The sequence below is a fragment of the Salarias fasciatus genome, chromosome 6 (assembly GCF_902148845.1).
Source record: "Salarias fasciatus chromosome 6, fSalaFa1.1, whole genome shotgun sequence".
Taxonomy (NCBI): Eukaryota; Metazoa; Chordata; class Actinopteri; order Blenniiformes; family Blenniidae; genus Salarias; species Salarias fasciatus.
In genome coordinates, this window is record NC_043750.1 from 3,184,829 (window position 1) to 3,202,013 (window position 17,185).

At 55.3% G+C, this 17,185-nt stretch overlaps 1 protein-coding gene across 1 annotated transcript in view; it reads right to left on the reverse strand.

The window, feature by feature from the left end:
• The window catches only part of LOC115390422 (glutamate receptor 2-like), a 56,205-nt gene that overhangs the window by 21,626 nt on the left and 17,394 nt on the right, over positions 1–17,185 (reverse strand). Inside the window, 11 exon segments of the mRNA XM_030094289.1 lie at positions 2,331–2,578; positions 4,025–4,223; positions 4,599–4,753; positions 5,909–6,124; positions 6,362–6,504; positions 7,886–7,949; positions 9,108–9,215; positions 9,351–9,455; positions 11,906–12,073; positions 13,598–13,756; positions 17,001–17,054. Coding sequence (XP_029950149.1) covers positions 2,331–2,578; positions 4,025–4,223; positions 4,599–4,753; positions 5,909–6,124; positions 6,362–6,504; positions 7,886–7,949; positions 9,108–9,215; positions 9,351–9,455; positions 11,906–12,073; positions 13,598–13,756; positions 17,001–17,054 — 1,619 coding nt within the window.

Consider the following 17,185-nt stretch of genomic DNA (forward strand, 5'->3'; position numbering starts at 1 on the left):
TGCAGCGGGGCGTGGGGGGACGGGTTCTCTGGGTTCTCGGGGTTCTCTGGGTTCTCTGTGTCAGTCTGCAGCGGGGCGTGGGGGGACGGGTTCTCTGGGTTCTCTGTTCTCTGGGTTCTCTGTGTCAGTCTGCAGCGGGGCGCTGTGGGGGCTGGTTCTCTGGGTTCTCGGGGTTCTCGGGGTTCTGTGTCAGTCTGCAGCGGGGCGTGGGGGGACGGGTTCTCTGGGTTCTCGGGGTTCTCTGGTTCTCTGTGTCAGTCTGCAGCGGGGCGTGGGGGGACGGGTTCTCTGGGTTCTCGGGGTTCTCTGTTCTCTGGGTTCTCTGTGTCAGTCTGCAGCGGGTCGCGGGGGGACGGGTTCTCTGGGTTCTCGGGGTTCTCTGGGTTCTCTGTGTCAGTCTGCAGCGGGGCGTGGGGGGACGGGTTCTCTGGGTTCTCGGGGTTCTCTGTTCTCTGGGTTCTCTGTGTCAGTCTGCAGCGGGGCGTGAAGGCGGATGGAGGGGGCGTGGTCTACGTTCTCTCTATCATGGGATGTGGAAATGTAGCCGGTCAGCCGTGGACTCGGTTCTCAGCCTTCGTCCCAGATTCTCCGGTCCGGGTCTGAACCGAACCCACCGCTGACCCACATGAGCAGGACCAGGACCAGACGGCGCCGTCATGCTAGGAGCAGAGACAGGACGAGGACGGCTGTTGCTCGTCCCTCAAGCTGGACCGAGGTTGGAATTGAGACCGATTTTTGGTCTGAGAGTTGGACAAACTGAGACGTCTCTGGTTCTGCCATGACGGACACAACAGCGAGAACCAGGGTCTGACTGAGAGCTGCATGAAGCCGCGTCCTGTCCAGAAGACGCGTCTTCTGTCCAGAAGACGCGTCTTCTGGATAAACTGCTCCGGACTTCGTTTTGTTTCAGGTCTCGTCCGGCACAGCCAGCTTCAGCGCTGAAATGCTAAGCGCTAACCGCTAACCCAGCCATGTGATTTCTGGGTAGAGGGGTGTGAGACGGACCCACGGAGACGAGCTGAGACAGACTGGAATCAGCTGGTTTCAGGACAACACAGCTGGAATACAGGACTCCTGATCAATCAGCCAATCAGAGCAGAGTCCTGGTCCAGCAGGACTTCATGCAGCTTTAGACCCGGTCAGACCCCGGACCCAGGACTAAACTGAGAGAGAGAGAGAGAGAGAGAGAGAGAGAGAGAGAGAGAGAGAGAGAGAGAGAGAGAGAGAGAACAGAAAGAGAGAGAACAGAAAGAGAGACAGAGAGATGCAGAGAGAGAACAGAAAGAGAGAGAGAGGGAGGCAGAGAGAGAACAGAAAGAGAGAGAACAGAAAGAGAGACAGAGAGAGGCAGAGAGGCAGAGAGAGAACAGAAAGAGAGAGAGAGAGGCAGAGAGAGAGTCAGAGAGAGGCAGAGAGAACAGAGAGAGAGAGAGAGAGAGAGAGAGAGAACAGGGCAAAGGCTGAAATGAGATCCAGACTTGGTGACAAACAGCTTTGAGCATATTTACACACACACACACACACACACACACACACACACACACACACACACACACACACACACACACACACACACACACACACACACACAGCCCAGCATTAGGGGCGTCCCGCTGACCCAGGTCTTAAAGAGGCGGCTCCTGGCGGTGAAGCCTCCAGCCTCCACCAGAGCCGGTTTAGAGCGGAGACGGCGTCCGGCCGCCGCCGCCGTATCGTGATCCCTCTGAGACCAGAAGAGACCACATGATACCAACGCCACGCCCCCCGACGATATCAAGTCCTCTTTAAGACCCGGAATCAAATCAAGACCTCCCTAATTGTCACGGTGACCACCACTAGCCGACGGTCAGCGGTGGTTACCATGGAGACAATACAAACCACGGAGACGGCGTCATCAGGGTAGGTGGATTATTATAACAACGGAGAAGCCGCCATGAGCCATTCATCACACTCGCATGCTGCAGCGCCCAACTGGCAGTGAGGCGTGGGGCGGGGCTAACGCTCCCCACGGAGGGCTTCCCCCGCCGCCGCCGCCGGCCAGCGCTGCACCGGGGCGGCCGGCCGGCGGCGGCGGATCCTGACCGGCGGCCGAGTGAGGGGAGGACCGAATCCACTGGCCGAAGCACAGAGCAGCTGGCAGCACGTGGAGGCGTGCGCCGATGGGTGGGGACGGGGGACGGGGGCGGGGCCAGGGACGGGGGCCGGGGACGGGGGCGGGGCCAGAGACGGGGGCCGGGGACGGGGGCGGGGACGGTCTTTAGGCAGCAGTTAGTGGTGTGAATGGCTCAGGGCCGGCAGGCTGGCTGGCATTGTTATACTGATCCACCCACCTTAATGGGGATCCTTTGGGCGTGGCGATGCCGTAGCCTTTGGAGTCCAGGTTCCCGCCCACTTTCATGGTGTCGCAGGGCTTCCTCTGCTCGATGTACTCGTTCATGGTGGACTCCAGCAAGTAGGCGTACTTTCCCTTGGACTTCCTGACGCGCAGGACGCCCTCAGACGTCTTCTTGACGAAGACAGACGGCTCGGCGGACTTCATGTACTGCCACATCTTGTCGAACAGGGCGATTTTAGAGCGCTGGAAGAGAGAACGGCACGCATCAGGAAGGACGTCTCCCTCAGGAATTCAAACATCTTTCCACCTGCCGGCAGCCCGGGGCGTCCTCGGTGCAGCGGGGGTCACTCAGTGGACTCAGTGGACTCGGTCGACTCGATGGAGTCGGTGGACTCAGTGGACTCGGTGGACTCAGTGGACCGCCACACATTGACTTTACAATAGAGAGATGCCAGAAGTGACAGAAGCAGGATGTGGTCTGGTCCCAGATTACAACCCTACCCAGACATTGTGAGTCCCAGAGGACAACCCTACCTGGACACCGTGAGTCCCAGAGGACAACCCTACACAGACACCATGAGTCCCAGAGGACAACCCTACCTGGACACCGTGAGTCCCAGAGGACAACCCTACCCGGACAGCATGAGTCCCAGAGGACAACCCTACCTGGACAGCGTGAGTCCCAGAGGACAATCCTACCTGGACACCGTGAGTCCCAGAGGACAACCCTACCCGGACAGCGTGAGTCCCAGAGGACAATCCTACCCAGACATTGTGAGTCCCAGAGGACAACCCTACCCGGACAGCGTGAGTCCCAGAGGACAATCCTACCCAGACATTGTGAGTCCCAGAGGACAACCCTACACAGACACCGTGAGTCCCAGAGGACAACCCTACCTGGACACCGTGAGTCCCAGAGGACAACCCTACCCGGACAGCATGAGTCCCAGAGGACAACCCTACCTGGACAGCGTGAGTCCCAGAGGACAACCCTACCTGGACAGCGTGAGTCCCAGAGGACAACCCTACCCAGACATTGTGAGTCCCAGAGGACAATCCTACCCAGACAGCATAAGTCCCAGAGGACAACCCTACCCGGACAGCGTGAGTCCCAGAGGACAACCCTACCCGGACAGCGTGAGTCCCAGAGGACAACCCTACCCACACATTGTGAGTCCCAGAGGACAACCCTACCCAGACATTGTGAGTCCCAGAGGACAACCCTACCCGGACAGCGTGAGTCCCAGAGGACAACCCTACCCAGACAGCATGAGTCCCAGAGGACAACCCTACCCACATATTGTGAATCCCAGAGGACAACCCTACCCAGACAGCGTGAGTCCCAGAGGACAACCCTACCCACATATTGTGAGTCCCAGAGGAAAATCCTACCCAGACATTGTGAGTCCCAGAGGACAATCCTACCCAGACAGTGTGAGTCCCAGAAGACAACCCTACCCAGACATTGTGAGTCCCAGAGGACAATCCTACCCAGACAGTGTGAGTCCCAGAAGACAACCCTACCCAGACATTGTGAGTCCCAGAGGACAATCCTACCCAGACAGCATGAGTCCCAGAGGACAACCCTACCCAGACAGTGTGAGTCCCAGAAGACAACCCTACCCAGACAGTGTGAGTCCCAGAAGACAATCCTACCCGGACAGTGTGAGTCCCAGAGGACAACCCTACCCGGAAGAACTCCTTGGTGGACCCGGAGTCCAGCGTCCCGTAGGCGATTTCCGTCTGCTTGGCCAGGTCCTCGGCGCTCTCGATGGGAGACACCATCCTCTCCACGGTCAGGAAGGCGGCCAGGTTGGCGGTGTAGGACGAGATGATGATGAGGGTGAAGAACCACCACACACCCCCCACGATGCGCCCGGAGAGAGACCTGCACACACACACGCGCGCGCACACACACACACACACACACACACACACACACACACACACACACACACACACACACGCACATGCACGCACGCACGTACACACACGTACACATACACATACACACACACACACACACACACACACAAGCACACAAACGTACATGCACACACACACACACACACACACACACACACACGGACGCGCACACACACACACACACACACACACACGCACACGCACACGCACACACACACACACAAAGGAAGGGGCTGAGATGCTGTCCGTGGTTCTTTTTGGACTCTTGTGGTCCACTCAGCAGCAGACTGGACCGTGACCTCTGACCCCTTAGAGGAGTGAAGACGTGGCTCCTGACCTGGGCGAAATGTCGCAGCCCTGCCGCATGAAGGCGCCCAGAGAGAACCACAGGGAGTTAAAGATGCCGAACTCGTTGGTGGACTCTGTCGTCAGGGGCAACGCTCCGTCCTCCGGCTCCTCCAGCGTCCACTCGTAGGGACTGAATCTGGACACCTGCAGGAATCGAACACAGCAGAGCAGAAGCACGGTCACAAACCGCCGGCGCGAGATAAAAGTACGACTGATCCACGTCCAGTGGTCCGGAGGGGACGGTAAAGACAGGTGTCCATCCACCCACCCACCCATCTTCCACCGCTTATCCAGACCAGGTCACAGGGGGCAGCAGTCTAAGCAGAGATGCCCAGACTTCCTGTCCCCAGACTTCCTGTCCCCGGACTTCCTGTCCCCAGACTTCCTGTCCCCAGACTTCCTGTCCCCGGACTTCCTGTTCCCAGATTTCCTGTTCTCAGACTTCCTGCCCCCAGACTTCCTGCTCCCAGACTTCCTGTCCCCGGACTTCCTGTTCCCAGACTTCCTGTTCCCAGACTTCTTGCCCCAAGACTTCCAGTGTGTCCTGGTCTCCCCAGGTCCTCCTCCAGGTGGGACATGGCCAGAACTCCTCCCCAGGGACGTGTCCAGGAGGCTCCATCCTAAACAGATGCTGAGCCTCTTCTGGATGTGGAGGAGTAGCGGCTCTACTCCCAGCTCCTCCCCCTGGTGACGTAGCACCTCCCCCTGGTGACGTAGCACCTCCCCCTGGTGATGTAGCTCCTCCCCCTGTCCCTAAGGGAGTCCAGCCCCCCTACGGAGGAAGCTCATTTCAGCCGCTTGTATCCGGATCTTGTCCTTTCGGTCCTGACCCAGACTCATGTCCAGAGGTGAGGGCGGGGACGTAGGTGGGAACAGTGCTGCCCCCTGCAGGACCCTGAGGGGGCGGGGCCTGGCAGGCTGAGCACAGCTGGAGCAGCAGTGGGGTTTACTGTTGATTCTGATGATGCGACTGTGAACCACTGGGTGGAGCAGTGAGTTCAGTTTGCTTCAAAACATGATAAGAACACGATAAGAACACGGTAAGAACACGATAAGAACACGGTAACTTCCCGCATCAGTACCGGACAGCACAACGTGAGTCCAGCAGCCAATCAGACACCTTCCCTGCACTGAAGAGGACTTCCACCGTGGAACCCTGCAGCAGCTTCCAGCTGACCCTGCAGCCGCAGCCTGACGGGACTCCCTCCCGCCACCCGGTGGACACCAGCGGTACGACCGGAACCCACCGGCGTCTCCAAACCCTGAAAACGGTGCGGCTCGGACGGCGGGCCGACTCACCAGGAAGAGAACCACGCTGACGCCGATGTAGGCGAAGACGATGCACATCCAGATCTCGTAGGCCAGCGGGTCCAGGAAGGAGAAGACGCCCGGCTTGGACTTCTGCGGCTTCTTGATCATGATGGAGATCCCCAGCGACATGAAGGGCTTGGAGAAGTCGATCACTTCCTCCCGGACCAGCGTGATGGTGAGCGGCGCCACGGCGATGTCCGCCTTCTGCAGGAGACAACCACAGAGGCCATGGTGACCAGACGCACCATGAGAGGGGCGGAGTCTACAGCACGTGACCAATCACGAACCCTGCAGGGCACCGACTCCCGCAGAAACACACAGAACCCATCAGGAAACCGCTGGTCGGCGTGCAGAATGGCCACCAGTACGTCACTGACAATACCCAGCAGCCACCGGGGCCGCGCACACACACACACACGCCCCCAGGCTCCCGGTGCTCACCCCGTACACCAGCTCTCCCACCATCCCGTTCCAGATCTTGGTTTCTGCGTCTCGGGCTCCGTACTTCCCGTCTCCCACGATCTTCAGCTGGTAGCGGATCCCGCAGTGCTTCGCGATCTCGGCGGCCAGATCCACGCAGTAGCCTGGCAACCCAGACACAACCGGGGGAGGGACAACCGGGGGAGGAAACAACAGGGGGAGGAATAACCGGGGGAGAAACAACCGGGGGAGGAACAACCGGGGGAGAAACAACCGGGGGAGGAACAACCGGGGGAGGAACAACCGGGGGAGGGACAACCGGGGGAGGGACAACCGGGGGAGGAACAACCAGGGGAAGGACAACCAGGGGAGGAACCACCGGGGAGGAAACAACCGGGGGAGGAAACAACAGGGGGAGGAACAACCAGGGAGGAACAACCGGGAAGGAAACAACCGGGGGAGGAACAAGAGGGGGAGGGACAACCAGGGGAGGGACAACCGGGGAGGAAACAACCGGGGGAGGGACAACGTTCAGCTGATGTTTGTCTTGTCAGAAAAGAACAAAATAATGAAAAGAGCCGATACTGTTCAATAAAATGTGACTCTGGACCGACGGAGTGAAGAAGCTCCCAAAAACAGGAAACACACCAACAGACTCTAAGATTTAAAGCAATACTCCGAAGATTTTGGACCCACGCCCCATCCCGATCATTTACAAAGTGAGATAAGCTCATAAATACCTTTTTTGTGTCTGTTCGTCCAGTGCCTGGCTCCCAGCTGTTAGCATCGTAGTTAGCTTAGCTCAACTACGGCAGTTGACGAGGAGACAGAGCCAGACTGAGAAAGTGGACAAAATCCTCCTTCCAGTGGTCCAGGGGACGGCGTGTTAGCACGTGAAGTAAATCCGAATGGTTATAAAACTCTCTAAAAGACGTGTTTTCTTTTCAATCCGTTAAAATAGTGTTTTGATACACAGACCTGCACAAGCATAGTGCGCTGCGGAAGGATATACCGGCGCCCAGCGGCTGAGTCTGTGCTTCTACTGCTGTGCTCCGGTATATCCTTCCGCGGAGCGCTGCGCATGCGCAGGTTTGTGTGGATCAAAACCTTATTTTAACGGATTGAAAAGAAAACACGTCTTTTAAAATGCTTTATAACCATTCGGATTTACTTCACGTGCTAACACGCCGTCCCCTGGACCACTGGAAGGAGGATTTTGTCCACTTTCTCAGTCTGGCTCTGTCTCCTCTTCACCTGCGGTAGTTGAGCTAAGCTAACTACGATGCTAACAGCTGGGAGCCTGCGGCTGGACGAACGGACACAACAAAGGTATTTATGAGCTTATCTCACTCTGTGAATGATCGGGATAGGGTGTGGGTCCAAAATCTTCAGAGTATTCCTTTAAAAAAAAAAAAAAGAAAAAAAAAAGAACATTATTTTCAGCCAATCAGAGGAGACTACAGGTCAGGGTGTTTTCAGCCAATCTGAGGAGAGTTCAGGTCCGGATGTTTTCAGCATTAAAGAAAAAAAAAAACCAGGACGTACCTTCATAACGATCGTTCCCGACAAACTGCTCTGCATTCTTCTTCTGCATCACATAAGGAGCTTCCTACACACACACACACACACACACACACACACACACACACACACACACACACACACACACACACACACACACACACACCACAGCCATTGCTTTACTCATGTTTTAATGTGACAACTCTTCTGTTCACCCTCCAGCCAGAGGAAATGAGCTGAGCCTTTACTTCATTTACTTCATTAACGATAACAGTGACGATAGCTAGGATGAGGGGGCGCACCGCCGGGTGAGGGGGCGCACCGCCGGGTGAGGGGGCGCACCGCCGGGTGAGGGGTTGCACCGCCGGGTGAGGGGACGCACTGCCAGGTGAGGGGACGCACTGCCAGGTGAGGGGGCGCACCGCCGGGTGAGGGGGCGCACCGCCGGGTGAGGGGGCGCACCGCCGGGTGAGGAGGCGCACCGCCGGGTGAGGGGGCGGCTGGTGGTTGAAGGCGGCGAGGCAGTCGAGCCTGGTAAAAAGTGACGGCTGACGCTGCTGCCGCGGTGTCATCTGTCAGGACGGCGAGGCTGAGTGATGGAGAATCTCAGGGTGCAGAAGAGGTCCAACCCCAGGAGGGGGGCACCGAGGCAGGACACCTGGAGCGAGAGGCTGGGACACTCTCCAGCCATAACCACAGGAAAGGGGGCGATCGCGAATCAACTCTTCTTCCAGGTGAAGGAATTTGCTGAGGCCAGCCAAACCGGCTGGTGGACGGCCTCACCCGGTCTCTGTCTGCGCCATCGTAAGGCGGTCTGCCGGACCCTGACGCGTCCAGCCGGTGAGTCCACACAGTCCTGGAACGTCTTCGCCGGTCCGAGGGTTCAGAAGGTACTCCGTCCCTCACTTCCCGGGCCGTGGATCCGCAGCGCCCGTAGCCGCGCGTCGTTAGCATCGGCTAGCCTGGTAGCAGTCTGAGAGGACTCGTACCGCCGGGCCCAGGGGACCGGCGGCTCGTCCGGCAGAGCCAAGGAACCGAGGGAGAGCTGCAGGGGAAGCTCCGCCCTCGTCACCAGAACGATCCGGACCGCCGTACAGCTTCACCGAGTGAACCGCTCTACTCCGCCAAACATTTCCCATCAACCCCTGGGGCGCCAGAACAGTGCCTACAGAAGCCCGACGCGCCCCTTAAGGCAGGACGTCCTCCCCATGTGACCCAGACAGCGCGGCGACCGCGGCAGTCTCACCAGGATGGTGGTCACGATGACCGTCTTGTTCTCCATGGCCATGCTGTCGTTGGGGTAGAGGTCGGACTTCGTCACCACCATCTTATCCACCTCGTTCCAATAGCCGATCTGGAGGCACACACACACACACACACACACACACACACACACACACACACACACACACACACAAACACACACACACACACACACAGGTTAGCTCCGCCTCCCTCCGGCTCCCCCTCCCCCGGCGGTGGCGCCGACCTTCACAGGCCCGTTGTTCTTCAGCTCCATGACGGTTACGGAGTAGTTGATCCTCTTCCCGTACTGGTCGAACTGGATGTTCCCCGTTAGACCGTCCACACGCACCTGCACACACACACACACACACACACACACACACACACACACACACACACACACACAGACACACACAGAGAGTAATAATCGTTACATCTAAATCATTTCTGTGCTCGGCTTTTCAAATCTTAAAGGACCTATATCATGCAAAATCCACTTTTTACGGTTTTCAGCATGACACAAAGTTGGTTTCCCTTTCAAACCGCCCCAGAAAGTTATTTGCCTTCATCCACATGTCTGAGTGATCTCTTCAGCCTGCTGCTCTCTGCAGCAGCCCCTCCCTTCAGGTAGAAAACAGCTCGTTTGAAACTCTTCAAACCTAAGTACGTCACAAAAGTTGGACTCCTCCCACCACTCTTCTCCCACCCCACCCCCGCAGACAACACCCCACTCTCCTCTGACCAGCAGCAGCTGATTCACATTTTCCACTGAGGAGACACCCCCCCCCCCCCCCCCCCCCCCCCCCCCCCCCCCCCCCCCCCCTCCCCCGCAGGCCCTCGGCAATCAGCTTTGCCGCTTTTTGTATCTCCGATTACAGAGATAAACTTTAACCATCGTCTGAAAGCAACAATCAAGCAAGAGCAAGAGTCTGAAGGGTCTGGAGGGTCTGGAGGGTCTGAAGGGTCTGAAGGGTCTGAAGGGTCTGGAGGGTCTGGAGGGTCTGGAGGGTCTGGAGGGTCTGAAGGGTCTGGAGGGTCTGGAGGGTCTGCGCTTGGTGAGTTTCTAACAGGAAAAGACGTTTTCGCGTGTCTTTGCGTGTGGAGAAGCTAGAGCTAAAGAGCTAAAGCTAGCCAGCGTATTTGTTTTGAAGCTCTGATTGGTTGAAGTTCGCTGTCAGTCAAAGTCCACAGGGGGAGAGGCGGGGTTTTCAGTGAAACGGAGCGTTTTCTCTTCCGGGTTTCAGAATTAGCCCCAGAAAATCTTTTATTTCACACAAAATGACTTTTCCTTAGCATCAGAAATCAAGTGTTCCTGTGCTGGGGTTTGGGCGGGCTGAAGAAGCAGGATCAGCCCCTTCAACATGTCCATTCTCTTTTCTTTGTTTCCCCCAGAGGGACAACTGAAGGAGCAGGCAGGGTGGAGGATCCGGTTCCAGTCTGCAGGACCAGGACCAGGACCAGGGCCAGGACCAGGACCAGGATCGGGACCTGGACCAGGACCTGGACCAGATGGATCCTTCACTCCTTCATCTCGACAGGAGGAACCAGGACTCAGACCAGCGTGAACCGGTCTGGATCCAGCAGTGGACCGAACCAGGAAGCAACCCGGCAAGAGGCGTCTCCCTGCTCCTGGAGGCCGAGGAGCATTCATTCATTCATTCACCCATTCATTCATTCACTCACTCATTTATTCACCCATACATGGGTTAGGGTTCATTCACTCTCATTCATGTATTCACTCATTCATGCATTCATTCACTCACTCATTCATTTCTTGCTGAAATACATTTTTTCAGTGAATTTCTCTTAGATCAAGTCAAATGAGACATTTTCTCTCAGGACAACTTTAAAAAGTGACGTCAGGCCGGCGCCTCTGCAGCCAATCAGATCACTGCTGGACAGGAGGGAGGCGGACCGTCCTGTCCATCCTGTCTGTCCGTCCTGTCTGTCTGTCCTGTCCGTCCTGTCTGTCCGTCCTGTCTGTCTGTCCTGTCTGTCCTGTCTGTCCTGTCTGTCCTGTCCGTCCTGTCTGTCTGTCTGTCTGTCTGTCTGTCTGTCCTGTCCGTCCTGTCTGTCTGTCTGTCCTGTCCGTCCTGTCTGTCTGTCCTATCCGTCCTGTCTGTCTGTCCTATCCGTCCTGTCTGTCCTGTCCTATCCGTCGTGTCCTGTCCGTCCTCTCCGTCCTGTCTGTCTGTCCTATCCATCCTGTCTGTCTGTCCTCTCCGTCCTGTCTGTCCTATCCGTCCTGTCCTGTCCGTCCTCTCCGTCCTGTCCGTCCTGTCCGTCCTGTCCTGAGGGAGGACAGCTGTATTTTTGAAGTTTTAGAAACAACTCTGGACGTCAAACGTCTTCAAACGGGCTCGGGCAGCCTCAGCCGTCCCACAGAACAGAAACTTGTTTTTTTTTCAGAGGGAAATTCCTTCAAGCCGCGGTCCGCAGACCGACAGGAGGACGGCTGGACATCCAGCAGGACGGGATGGACATTAAATATCAGAATGCAGAGGACCTGACAGAGACTGAAACAGAGAAAAGACTCCAACCGACAGCGGCAGGAGGGAGGACGTTCACTCGTTCATCAGTTCATGTCCTCTGATCAGCTGTTTTAGCGTTTTAAGATTCTGTAGAACTTGGTGTAATTTAGCATTTTTTTACATTTTAGGTAGTTTTTTTAAATCCAAGAAATAAAAGTCATTTGAAAACGGTCTGCATGTAAACTAAATTAAAATGGAAACAAAATGTTGATATCATTCAGTGAAAACTTCAGGGAGCCTCCGGCCGCCGCCGCTGCCGCCGTCCTACCTGCTTGAGGGCGCGCTCGATTTCCACGCCCTGAGCCCAGGGCACGGCCGGGTTGGCCAGGCAGTCCCCGCTGTTGCCGCGGCGACTCATGTCGATCCTCTGCTTGTGCAGGAAGCGGAAGGCGTCGGTCATCACGTGCACGGCGTCGTAGGTCAGCGCCGACGTGTACTGAGGGGCAGAGACGGCCCGGTCAGACGCCGCCGTCTGATTGGCCAACGGCAACCGCACAGCTGGCCCAGGGCATTCTGGAAAACACTGGACTCCTGACAGACAGAACGAACTGGCCTGGATCTGGTCTGATCTGGACTAGATCTGGTCTGGATCTAATCTAGATCTGGTCTGAATCTGATCTAGATCTGGTCTGGATCTGGCCTGGATCTGGTCTGGATCTGGACTGGATCTGGTCTGAATCTGGTCTAAATCTGCTCGGGATCCTCTCTGGATCTGGCCTGAATCTGATCTAGATCTGGTCTGGATCTGACCTGGACCTGGTCTGGATCTGGCTTGGATCTGGTCTGAACCTGATCTACATCTGGTCTGAATCTAATCTAGATCTGGTCTGGATCTGGTCTGGATCTGTCCTGGATCTGGTCTAGATCTGGCCTTTATCTGGTCTGGATCTGCTCTGGACCTTCTCTGGCTCTGGCCTGGATCTGGTCTGAATCTGGTCTAAATCTGCTCTGGATCCTCTCTGGATCTGGTCTGAATCTAATCTAGATCTGGTCTGGATCTGGCCTGGATCTGGTCTAGATCTGCTCTGGACCTGGTCTGGATCTGCTCTGGGAATTCTCTGGCTCTGGCCTGGATCTGGTCTGGATCTGGTCTAAATCTGATCTGGATCCTCTCTTGATCTGGTCTGAATCTAATCTAGATCTGGTCTGGATCTGGCCTGGATCTGGTCTAGATCTGCTCTGGACCTGGTCTGGATCTGCTCTGGGAATTCTCTGGCTCTGGCCTGGATCTGGTCTGGATCTGGTCTAAATCTGCTCGGGATCCTCTCTGGATCTGGCCTGAATCTGATCTAGATCTGGTCTGGATCTGACCTGGACCTGGTCTGGATCTGGCTTGGATCTGGTCTGAATCTGTTCTACATCTGGTCTGAATCTAATCTACATCTGGTCTGGATCTGGTCTAGATCTGGCCTGGATTTGGTCTAGATCTGGCCTGGATCTGGTCTGAATCTGGTCTAAATCTGCTCTGGATCCTCTCTGGATCTGGCCTGAATCTGATCTAGATCTGGTTTGGATCTGGCCTGGACCTGGCCTGGATGTGGCCTGGATCTGATCTACATCTGGTCTGAATATAATCTAGATCTGGTCTGGATTTGGTCTAGATCTGGCCTGGACCTTCTCTGGATCTGGTCTGGATCTGGTCTGGATGTAATCTAGATCTGGTCTGGATCTGGCCTGGATCTGGTCTAGATCTGGTTTGGATCTGGCCTGGACCTGGCCTGGATCTGGCCTGGATCTGATCTACATCTGGTCTGAATCTAATCTAGATCTGGTCTGGATCTGGTCTAGATCTGGCCTGGACCTTCTCTGGATCTGGTCTGGATCTGGTCTGAATCTAATCTAGATCTGGTCTGGATCTGGCCTGGATCTGGTCTAGACCTGCTCTGGACCTGCTCTGGACCTGGCCTGGATCTGGCCTCTGGCCCCTCCAGCGCCCCCCACAGCCCGTGCGGGGCCTGACCCGGATGCGGGCGTCGGCTCCGGGGTACTCCTTCTCCTCCAGAGCCTCCCAGCGCTGGTCGAACTTCGCCACCACCGGGTCGTCGAAGTCCACGATCTGGAAGCCCGACACGTTGGCGCCGCCGTACTGGATTTTAGAAAGGTCTCCGTCCACAAAGCCCTGCAGGGGGCAGAGGTCAGAGGTCAGAGGTCAGAGGGTCAGTAGGTCAGCGGGTCAGGTCCTCACACCTGGTCTCACTGAGTCTGGTTCAGGGGCTTCGAACTCAGAACTTGTTCATTCTGGATTAAGTAATCCAGAATTCTGTTCCTGGTCTTGATGTTTTCATGGAAAAACCAGGAATGGACTCCTCTCTGAAGGCGGGGTCTGTGCAGCGTTCTGATTGGACACCGCCGGGGTCTGTGCAGCGTTCTGATTGGACACCGCCGGGGTCTGTGCAGCGTTCTGATTGGTCGGTTCGGCCGTGATGTTCTGGCGTCTCCAGGAAGTAAACAGTTTTTCTCGGTGAAGACGTCCTGCTTGTTCTGCTTCTTCTAACCTGCCGGTAAATAAACCGTCTCCGTACCAGCCGGACCGCGGACCGCCGGCCGCCATCTTGGAATATTACGTCATCAGAATGAAGTGGCCTCATCAGCAGATGGTTCTGGTCCAGAGGAGAAGAACCCGGTCCGGGTTCAGACTCTATTCTGAAAACAGTCTTCAGCCGTTTCCATGGAGACTCTGGAGCAAAACGAGACTTTCATCACATTCACAGAGGAATCAATCAGAAAGTACAGCTGGCCGTCGGTGGAGACGCCCAGACGCCTCAATGTCAATGCAGGGACGGTGTCTCAACACGTCTCAACATGTCTCAGTGTGTCTCAACATGTCTCAGTGTGTCTCAGTGTGTCTCAACATGTCTCAGTGTGTCTCAGTGTGTCTCAACATGTCTCAGTGTGTCTCAACATGTCTCAGTGTGTCTCAGTGTGTCTCAGTGTGTCTCAGTGGTCCAGGTTCCATGGATGCTTTTCAAGCTGATTGAAAACAGTCGTGTTGGACGTTCGTGGATCCATGCACAGCAGACAAACGATCCACGATATCCTGGTCCTCCAGGGTCCTGGTCCTCCGGGGTCCTGGTGAAGCGGATCATACGTGTCCTGTGACATGAGGACGGAGTCTCTCAGGGACATCCAGGTCTTCCTCTCTGCAGCAGCCGTCCTCAGAGTTTCTCTCTGCTGGGCTCTGATCAATAATGTCCCCCCGTCTCCAGGAGACGCTGCTCAGAGAGCCCCTCCCCCGGCCAGAGCCCCGCCCACCTGCTTCCCCGCCCAGCGTGATGTCCCGGCGTCTCGGGGCTCCGCCCCCCCGGTGTTCCAGATGAACTGGTGTCCGTGTTACAGTTTTTCACAATTGCTAAGACACATTTCTTGAAACCTCCATTTTCTCAAAACCTTAAACACAAATCCGAAAATCCACACTGCATTCACAAAAACCTCAGACTTTTCTGTCAAAATCGAATTATCGCCTCAAAACCAGTTCTCTTGTGATCAAAACCACACTCTGCGTTCAGATCTCACACACAGCAGGTAGAAACATCTTCACCTCAGATCGTTCATCAGACTCTACATGAAATCACTGAGGACACAGCAGCAGTCCTCACTCTGAAACCTGCTGGTTATTTTCCAACACATTTCCTGGGTAGCCCTGGATTTTGTGCAGATTTGGTCACTTTTACCCGAAATTAGATGAATTGTGTCGACCCAGCAGAGTGAGGTGATGATTTGAACAAAATCACCATTTTGAACACTCCTGCAGCTTCTTCTCCTTCTTGCATCTGGAGGCTTCTGGCAACAAACGCAGCAGAAAGCTGGAGTCCTGTGTTCTCAGTGAGGACTACTGAAATGGCTCAGAAGGAAAAGACATATGGCCTCCCTCTCTTTACACTCAGTGTGGCTGTGGCTGAGCTGGTAGAGTGGTTGTCCAGCAGTTGTGAGGTTGCTAGTTCAAATCTTTTCCTCTCCCTGTCAGTGAACTGCCCTGAGCCCCAGCTGGCCTCCAGTGGAGGGTTTGACAGCCTGCAGGGCAGAGGGCACGTGTTTCTGATTCTGAGGGATTACATTTTTACTGTAAAGTAACCTTCCCAGACCGGCTGATCAATCCTGACCCAGCATCAGGGTCAACTCTTCAGCCCAAACGGCTGCTGGGTAGAAATGACCCCGCTTTGGCTCGGTCCCTTCTGGACCCAGTGCTGGGTTAACAATTCCACCCAATGTGGGTTATTTTTACAGTAACCAGGCAGTTTTCAGAGTGTGTAGCACAGAACATGTTTATTTTACATATTGGAAATGCGTTTAGAAAAAAAAAGCATCTAAGTCAAAGTGATTTCTAAATTCACTGTCATAACAAAAATAAATCCAAAACAAACAGAACCAAAGCAGACTCCTGCATGGTCCCGGTCCTGGAGGCTCAGTCTCAGCCTCTTGTCTCTGGGCTCTTGGTCTGATTTCATCATTAGAATATGTGTGTTCAGTTTGGAGCTGTTGTGTGTAACAGATGACAGTTGTGTTGGAGTTGTGTTCACATTTTGCTGCCAGTGATTACAATTTTGCAAAAATGTTGTGAAATGTGTTCAGTGACTGAGAATGTGTCTGAGGTTTTGCAAAAGGAGCAGATGGTTTGCACACTGAGCAATCGGACCAGAACAGTGTTAGTTTTTGCCAAAAGAGTGTTTGATTCGAAAAACGAGTCAGGCCCCCGAGAGTCTGGTTCAGGCGGTGGGGTTTAGTGTTTCAGCAATTGTGAAAAACTGTAACTGGTGACCAGCAGGTGTTGAACCTGAACCTTGTAGAGGTTCTGGTGACGCCGGTTCTCTACAGTCCAGTAAATTCATCAGTTCAGAGTCTTTAGTGAGTCTGATTCTAACATCTGCTGCTTCCAGCATGTTTACAGGAACCGTCACTGGTTACCACGGCAACCAGTTCATCCAGAACACCGGGCAGCGGTCTGCTGGTAGTCTACCTCCGAGTTCTGTCAACACCCGGCTCCGGCTCTCTGCAGGGTTTTTATTAAAAACTGTTTCTCAGCCACCGTCCAGTTCTTCTGTTTCCTGCTTCCTGTTTCCTACTTCCTGTTTCCTGTCACGTCACCACATACCAGGGAACGCCTGGCAGAACCAATAATCCCCGTTAAATCCAACCCGCTGTCAGGGACTGTTTATATGAGCCACGGAGCGGGTCCTGGATCGGTGTAGACCACCTGGACCAACCGGCTCCGGGTGACGCGGATCTCATTGTTTCTAGGAACCTTTACAGTCCACTTCGCCTCCAGTCCGAGGACACGGCTAATGTCTGTCTCCCTGTCTCCCTGTCAGACCAGCAGCGTCTCTGGAAAGCCCTGCCTCAGGACGGCCGGCAGGACCAGCACTCACCAGGTTGGCGATGATGTAGTGGTAGCCCTTCACATGGCGGCCGATGGTGATGACCTGCCGGGACAAACAGGGTCAAACACTGAACAGCCTGCTGGACAAACAGGGTCAAACACTGAACAGCCTGCCGGGACAAACAGGGTCAAACACTGAACAGCCTGCTGGACAAACAGGGTCAAACACTGAAC